Here is an 8332-nt window from a genome sequence, read left to right as displayed (position 1 = left end):
GTCACACGGGCTCGATCTGACAGCGCGGGGGTGACCGATTTTTCCCCCAAATCAGTCGGCCGACGGTCAGCGCTGGCCTTCTCTTTTACAATTCGAAATTTCTAGGCTTTATGCTCTATTTTCCAAATAGGTTATGATGGCTAATGGACACAATCGTAACAAAAAAAACGCAATTACCTGGCATTGGTACGCGCGTACAAATACATTATAAATGCAACGCTCGACCCTTGGGAGTGATGGATAATGATCTAAGCTAATTCCGTTCCATGCGCTGTCGTCCAACAGAATCAAAAACAAACTCTGGTCTTCTAAAATACCAGCAAAACATAATCAAACCAGAGAAAATCAGATGTGCGGTGTTCCTTCCATAAATAGCATCGCACAGAACAGCAGGTTCAACCATCCAGGCTCCATGTACAACTACAGAGTACAGACTACAGAGTACATGCAACTCTTCTCATCAGATGTTTTTTTTTCATTCAGAAGCAGGCAAAGACAAGAAAATCAGAAGAGCTAATCCTTCACCAACCTAAACCAAGCCCAAGATTATTGGCCAAGATACATGATCTGAGTTGCGACCCTAACCATAACTTAAGCAGCTATTCAGCGCTACAAGAACATCAGCATGGAGGTCGACCCAGAGTCGCGCAGTGACCCCTCTTCTCTTGTTCTCCGCCACGAGACCAGGTTCTAATTCCACCTTGGGTAATGGACGTCGAGAGCCTTGGATGGCTGCATGCTCTGGCTGTTGGCACCAATGAAGCCTTGCAGAAGGCTCTGTGCCGCTCTCACTTGGTCCGGCATGCCCTGGATCTCCATGATGGACTCTGAGGAACCAGGATGAGCTTCACGCAAATTCATTCTTGCACCAGAGATCTGAGATCAGCCAAGACTTATGTGAGTAAAACCGTTTGACTAATACAAGACTGGCTCAAATGGATGATGCAATCCCATTTGCAGTTCAGAAGGGTCAGAGATCATAGCTAGTACCTGGCGGATCTCTGCTAGGTTGACACCACCAGCTCCAATGATAGATTCCAGAGAAGCTTTTGGAATCCTCACTTCGAGAGAGCTACTTGAGTATCTGCCAAAAAGATAATCTTTCAGTGAAACTGGCCCAAGTAGTATTTTGGAAGGAAGACAATATGCGAAAAACCTACCCTGGAATTGGCCCAGGTAGTCTTTGATAATCCTCACGTCCATGCATCTGTCTGGCGGCCTGAAGTGAGTGAAATTTTAAACTATTTAGCAGCGAAGAAAATGAGAACTGAACACATTCAGATGCACCTGCCCACGCATGTGAGGCGTGAACATACCAGAAAACAAGGGAAGTAGGAAATAAAATGTTGACAGAAGTGATAGATAGGAGGACATGAATGCGGATCAGCATAACCTACACTAAAATGTGGACAATTTTCTATCCTTTTTAGGAATCCCAACCAGTTACGGGAAGAAGAAAATAAGCATAATGCAACACTCTTGCACACACTAGTCTCAGGTTCCCAGTGAGAACATATTAGGTGAGGGCCATTTGCAAAATAGGAAAGCTAACGCATTGAAATGTACCTCAGTGTAATCATAAGCATTGGAATTTGCAGCTCTGGTGACGCCTAATTGTTGCACACTAGTATTCCCAGTTCTCGATAGACCTAATTGCTGTGTACCTCTACTGGAGTAACTATCAGTAGGCATATGGTCACGATAGGAACGATGGGACATATAATCAGCACCAGGACTGGCAGGCAAGGGCATTTGCATAGTAGGCAAAGGAGCAGGTGCTGCATATCTGTCGAATGAAGCAGATGGGGGAGCGTTGCTAGCCAAAGGACCCGAACCAGGATACTCTCTTCTTTTCGATAAGTAATCTACAGGATAAACAGAAGAAAGATCAAGGGGTTTATTGTTTGGTCTTCCATATGGCATATCAGTGGCAGATCTTCCATAAGGAAGATCGTTGATGGGTCTTCCATATGGTGTATCATTGGCGGGTCTCCCATATAGTGGATCATTGGCCAGTCTCCCATATGGTGGATCATTGGCAGGTCTTCCATATAGTGAATCATTGGCAGGCCTTCCATATGCTGGATCAATGGCAAGTTTTTGATATGGTGAATCATTAGCAGACCTTCCATAAAGGGGGTCATTGGCAGGCCTTCCATATGGGGGATTGGCAGGAGGTCTTCCATATAGTGCAAATTCCCTGCTAAGAAACATATCCGCAGGGGGGGCATCAAAACGAGCAAAAGGTAGAGGATTATTGGCAGAACTTTCATCTCTGAGGGTCCTAGTTCTAAGCCTTGAAGCAATCTCTGTGAGGGCTTCCCTTGAAGTATCTGGAACACCAGCAACCTGAAAACTCGGAACAAATGTAAAAGCACAATAACAAGTTATATAAGAAATAAAGACACAAAAAAGGACATGGACAAATTGATGCAGATACGATCAAATATAGAATCACCTGAACAAGCTCCTCGTCAAAAGATAAGTACTTTGGTTTATCAGCCTTGGAATAAACTCGGATTTCAGCCCCAATACGCCTTCTCATTTCAGTAATGACCTTCCCACCTTCCCCAAGAATACAACCAACTGTTTTTGACGGTACAACAAGCCTTGTAACCAAATCTCCTTCCTCAGAAGGTGCACTTACTTTACTATGGAGCAAAATAAGTGCCTCAATTACTGGGGATACTGGATCGCCAGGAATCTGGATTCAAAAAAATAGGAGATGAAACTGTGAGGACTCATAATGATGATTGGTATGATAAGAGGATGGCAATTAGAACAACCATCTACATCTTACCTCCTTAGATGAAATGACAATCAATCTTTCTCCAGAAGCATCTTTGTCCAACTCTTTAACTATAATGCGAGCCCCAGTCTGCTGCTCTACCTGCTTAACATTTGCCCCACTTTTCCCAATAACAGGACCAATAAGCTCAGAAGCACACAGAATCCTAATAGAAAACTCTTCTGCTATAGGGACAGGATATTGTGATGGTCTATTTCTATATGAATCAAGCATGGGCATTGATGGTGCATGATCAACATGCAGATGTGGCAACATGGGATTTTCATGTGGCACCAGTGGTGGGGACTCGAGCTTCCTTCGTGTGCTTGCATCTATAATTTCTTCAAGAGGTGGATTTTCTTTACGAGGATGTTGGTGGAGACGAGTAGATATTTCATAAAGAGCTTTTCTTACAAGAGAAGGTGTGCCAGATATCTGAAATAACATAAGAAATTGAGCATCAATAATATTGATGTAAAAAATAATAAAGCACACAAAAAGAAGCATTCTGTAACTGACATGTATAAATCGAAAAATAAAACTAGGCACCAATACAGAATTCCACCAAGACAATTAAAACACCAGATCCACAAATTTCATTTAGGAACAGTGCACATGAACATCACTAGAAACTTGCATAGTAAAACAAATTGATGCGGTAGACTAATGAACGAATATAAATCTAAGTTAAACGAAACCAATTAAAAGTCCATGAAGATCAATGCAAGGCATTAACAATGGATTTTTGCTACTACAAGAAATTTTACCTGAACCAATTCATCACGCTTAAGTGCACACTGAGGAAGATTTTCGGATGGTAAGATACGGATGCCTGCACCAGTATCATTTCGCAATTGTTGTATAATAGAGCCACCTTTTCCTAGCAGGCAACCAACTTGATTGCCTGGTACCAAAATTCGAGCAGTCACATCACCGCCAGTTTCAGGTTTTTCATGGATACCTCCTCCTTCGTTGGGATCTTCATCAGCAGCAATCTTATCATGTATCTTCAACAACGCATCTTGGGCAAAACAATGAGGCTTCATGTTCTCTAAGCCATCATTATTAGAAATATTTTGAACAGCTTGTTCAGAGTGATTTTGGTAATCAAAGATAATAATGACTCTGTCATCTGCACCGGGAATAGAATCAGCAACCCTTATCTTTGCTTTAGTCTCCTCTCTAAGGGCCTTAACAACATGACCACCTCTCCCCAAGACACTGCCGATCTTTTTCCCAGGGCACAATATCCTATAAATGGTTTCTATTGGACGAGAAGACACTGGTCCATCATCCTGCCTGGTGTTAACCCGCTTCCTCTTTCCATCATCAGAACTAAAATGAGTCCTCCTTTTGGACGTACTTGGATTATGTCTTCTAGATTGATCATAGTCCATCAGTCTGCATAAAGAACTGTCTGTCAACATAAAGAAACTGTAGAGGTGCAACATGGAAATAAAGGGTGTGGGGTACACTAGGAGTCCATTAGGGGCATATACAATGGTATCTACTCAGCCCTTTGTAAGGCCTATTACGTAGGAAATTTGATGAGCTAGAGGCGAGAGAAGAAGGAAAGAGAAAGAGAAAGAGGTCGTCAAAAAATCTACAGAAGGTAGATTTGCATGAAATCCGCTGGCTAGCGACGCATGTTCTCCAGTTGTATAGAATGGGTGTCGGTACTTGTGGCCCTCAAAGAAATCGTGTTTCCATCTTCCTGAATCCATGGTGTGGTCTACCGTTCTCAAGAAACCACGACGACAATCATCTTTCCTTTCGAATCCTAGGTAACGCTCATCTTCTCTTCATGTGAATCCACCTGCTCGTCAAAGTCGTCTCATCTTTTAAAGTCCACCGCCAGAGGAGGCAGATAGAAGTAGAAAATCGTCAATTCATTACATGTGGATGCAATCGTTGCTTGCATATCGGTACGGATAGAGATGGGATTGCAAAGGTGCTAAAAGAAACCATCGCTGGATTTGATGTATGAACTAATTTGAGAATTTCTTTGATCCTTATATCCAAATTTTGTTTCCTCTTTTGGCCCAAGATGGATGCGGTAATTATGTGATTGATGGAGTATGGTTTTCATCTGCGGGAAGGGAAATGGATATAAGGTCTTTGGCTGTCCGGTGTTAAGAATTGGCTAATAAATTTATAGAAACAGAAGACTGATAGAGGGAGTGCTACCGGAGGAAGAAGAAACTTTAATTGTAGCAAAGCAAAAAACAGCGCGGAGCACAAAGATAAAGGAGTAGTATTAATCAATGAATTCTTAACTGCTTCAGTAAATCTCAAGTTCACGCAGGTGGCTAAAAAGACAATCCACTGCACCAGGTCTCTATGGCGCTCATGGTTCAAAAAAGCGTTCCTGAGCGTACGCTTAAGCGTAGATTAGAGCTAAGCGGAGCCCTTCCGCTCAGCTTTCGGCCTGAGCGAGAGGAAAAGCGAGGAGGAGCTGTGGAGGCGGGCTCTCACGCGTTGTGGAGGCAGAAGCAAGAGGGTTAGGGTTAGGAATTCCGTACGCATCCCAATTCTACTCCCGCGTCAAGGCAGAAGCAAGAGGCGACAACACTGGAGCTCCTCCACGCCACTGGTCAAGCTCCTCTTTCGTGCCGCCCTCTAGATCTTCCTCAAGGCCGCCTAGACAGGGTCCCCTTCCTCCAGCAGCTCGTTGTCCTCGTCCTCTTCTAGTCCAGATCGAGGGGATCAAAGTGAGACAGGCGGGCGTGCATGAGTGGCGGCTATGACCTGGGATCTGGGAGGCTGGGAAGCACGAGGGGATCGATTTATTTGCAGTGCGTGAGGTTATTGGGCCTTTCGGAGGGGGTCATGTGTTTGGCTACGACCTGAGAAGCAAGAGGCATCATGTTGGGCCTTGTGTTGGACCAGAAATAACACAGAACTAAGTGAGGTTATTCAATATTTTCTATTTTAGATTTACATATGCCTGTTTTGCCATGCACGCTTAAGCGGCGCTTAAGCTCGCTTAAGCAGTAGTTCCTCTAGGCAGAGCCTCACCGCTCGCTTAGCGCTTATCTATATGTGACGTGGACATGTATTGCAGATTTACAGACGATGGGAGTCTAAACTGATGTACATGCCTTTCGCAAACAAACAAAAGATGTACATTCCCTTAGCTGCCTGGTTCCAACACATTACAACCCTCTGGCTTGTGCTATCTCTTAATTGAAGAATTGCTGATGTTGCTACTTTGGGCGACGGAATACTGCTAACAGGTTGTATACAAGTGCAAATGTTCAAGTCAAATCAAGTTTTCACTTTCAGGTGGGTTCTTGGATATATGTACCGGCATACAGAAAAACGTGTCCAACCCTAAAATTCTATTGGCAAAATCAACAGTCTCACTGATATATGTAACGGGACACAGAAAATCGGCAGCCTGGCCTCACATATTAGTCGTCCAACCCTAAAATTCTACTGTTGGCAAAATCAAGAGTCTCAACCTAAATTCAGAAAAAGGCGCAAGATTGACCAAAAAATTACGCTTATAAAGGCGTCTGGCGCACAATCTCTAACGCGCACAGCTTCACGCACACCCATCTAAGGCATCGAGCAAAAGAAGAAGTGTTCACTCCCCCCTGCAACACAATCTCCATTCTGAGGGACCGACACATTGCATGCATCACAAGCCATCAAACCTGGTTTCCAGTGCCGGATCTAGACGGTTTGCCGAGTGTGCGGCCCGAAATTCGTGGATGTAAAACTAGGGCTTAAGTAATTCACTGGATGACCAAAAGCCCGTACCTCAGAAACCGATGCCCAAGATCGCGGCGGGGGCGGAGACGACAGGGACGCGGTGAGGTTGGCGGCGGAGAGGCGCCTGGTGAGGACGGCGGGGGTGGAGAGGGGAGGGGGGGCCTAGGCGTCGGCGGTGAGGCTGCGCTATGGCGCGGCCGCAGCTGTATCTAGGGCACGGGAGAGAGACGACGAGACGAGAAGAGAAGAAGCAGCGGGATGGTGGAGAGCGAAAGTCGCCGCTAGGACATTGGTTTTGACGGGGAGCAACCGGAGACTTGAGTTTTTTTTTTTCTTTCAGATGTATATAGATTTTTCATTTTCACTGTAAAAAAAATTGGCAACTGAAGGGCAACTAATATAAAAGAAGTTATTTAAAAAAAGTTTACCTGATTTGTCAAATGAAAAGATGGAAAAAAGAGAGCCTTCATTTTATTTCAGCCATACTATATAAAAAAATCACTTTCACCCATGTGATGAAAAAAAATCAACAATGATGCGATACTTTTTTTTCGAGAAAACGCGATGACATTGCGTTTCTTTTCATTGCAAACAAGAGTTTATTACATATATACGCCTTCAAGGAGGGCTATACTTTAGAGGTACAAGGGATTATTGGACATCCCAGTCTATGGGCAAGATGGCATGAAGGCTAAGTGCCCAAGCTCTGGCCCAAAGCGTCGCATCAACCTTGATATGCTCATTCATGTATTGGACCATAGGCCATTCTCCGTCGAAGATGTAGGAGTTGTGGTGTTTTTAGATCATCCAGGGAACAAGGAGCGTCGTAGTAGCAAGACATTTGCGCACTGCCTGCCTCGCGGCGGTCCACCATTCATTAAGGGAGGGTTCGCTGTCGGGAGGTCTGCATGTGAACCTCAACCAAGACAGAATGTCGTACGAGACCTGCCGCGAGAAGGGGCATGCGAGCATCAGGTGTTGCATTGATTCAGGCTATTGGTCGCAAAGAAGGCACCTAGGGAGATGCTGCAGCCGCGCCGTTGCAGACGCTCGGTAGTCCAGCACCGATCCTTAAATGCGAGTCAGTGAAAGAACTTGATGCGCGACAGCGCCTAAGTTTTTCAAGTTAGCCTCCAAGTGCCCCAGGGCCTGGATCCTGGAACATGTTGAGGTAGCAGGACTTAGTAGAATAGGTGTCGATGGCGATCCAGCGCCATATGAAACTGGTCAAGCTGGTCAGTGAGAGAAAATTGCTCCACCTTCCTCCAGAGCACTAGGTGCTGACCAAGCTCGTGAATACCGATGGCATCATATCACGCGCCCAGCTATGGCGCCAAGCGCAGCGACAACACCTTCGCCACTACCTTGCCAATGAGGTTCACCATGCTGATGGTGCGGAAGTCGTCAAGTGTCTGGGCATCTGGACGCTTTGGCAACAAGGTGATTAGGGCTTGGTTGAGCTTGTGGAATCCTCAACCACGGAGGTCATTGAGCTGTCAGAATATGGTGAGCACGTCATGTTTCACCAAGGGCCGTCAAGCCTGAAGAGGCTCAGTTAAGTCGTTAGGTCCGGGCACTTTGCGTGAAGGTAGTATCACTAATGACTAACCGCTACATAGAGATGCAAGTGGGTCACTATTAGGGCACGCTACCCTCTTTAGTAAAAAAAATTAACGAAGTAACTGATACGTGTAGTTGACACGTCCGTTGGAAACCCCAAGAGGAAGGTGTGATGCGCACAGTAGCAAGTTTGCCTCAGTAAGAAACCAAGGTTTAATCGAACCAGTAGGAGTCAAGAAGCACGTTGAAGGTTGATGGTGGCGGAGT

At 45.1% G+C, this 8332-nt stretch overlaps 1 protein-coding gene across 1 annotated transcript; it reads right to left on the bottom strand.

Moving 5' to 3' along the window:
- Nucleotides 1-332: 332 nt before the first annotated feature.
- On the bottom strand, nucleotides 333-6663 carry LOC124705724 (KH domain-containing protein At4g18375-like). Its single transcript, XM_047237432.1, has 8 exons — nucleotides 6554-6663; nucleotides 3556-4189; nucleotides 2801-3223; nucleotides 2459-2704; nucleotides 1567-2349; nucleotides 1161-1219; nucleotides 991-1084; nucleotides 333-876 (listed from the first exon to the last, which is right to left on the bottom strand). Exons 2-8 carry the CDS (start codon nucleotides 4183-4185, stop codon nucleotides 691-693), a joined length of 2421 nt encoding a protein of 806 aa, XP_047093388.1. The 5' UTR covers nucleotides 4186-4189; nucleotides 6554-6663; the 3' UTR covers nucleotides 333-690.
- Between the last annotated feature and the right edge of the window lie 1669 nt (nucleotides 6664-8332).

This window comes from Lolium rigidum, chromosome 4, assembly GCF_022539505.1.
Source record: "Lolium rigidum isolate FL_2022 chromosome 4, APGP_CSIRO_Lrig_0.1, whole genome shotgun sequence".
Taxonomy (NCBI): domain Eukaryota; kingdom Viridiplantae; phylum Streptophyta; class Magnoliopsida; order Poales; family Poaceae; genus Lolium; species Lolium rigidum.
This window is presented reverse-complemented; position numbering and strand designations above follow the sequence as displayed.

Bases quoted from the DNA above. Each gene is read 5' to 3' on its own strand.
- LOC124705724 (XM_047237432.1), bottom strand. From the start codon at position 4,185: ATGGACTATGATCAATCTAGAAGACATAATCCAAGTACGTCCAAAAGG. The intron at 3,224-3,555 runs GTAAAATTTCTT...ATGTTATTTCAG, and splicing joins AGCGTGATGAATTGGTTCAG to ATATCTGGCACACCTTCTCT. The intron at 2,705-2,800 runs GTAAGATGTAGA...TTTTGAATCCAG, and splicing joins TTGTCATTTCATCTAAGGAG to ATTCCTGGCGATCCAGTATC.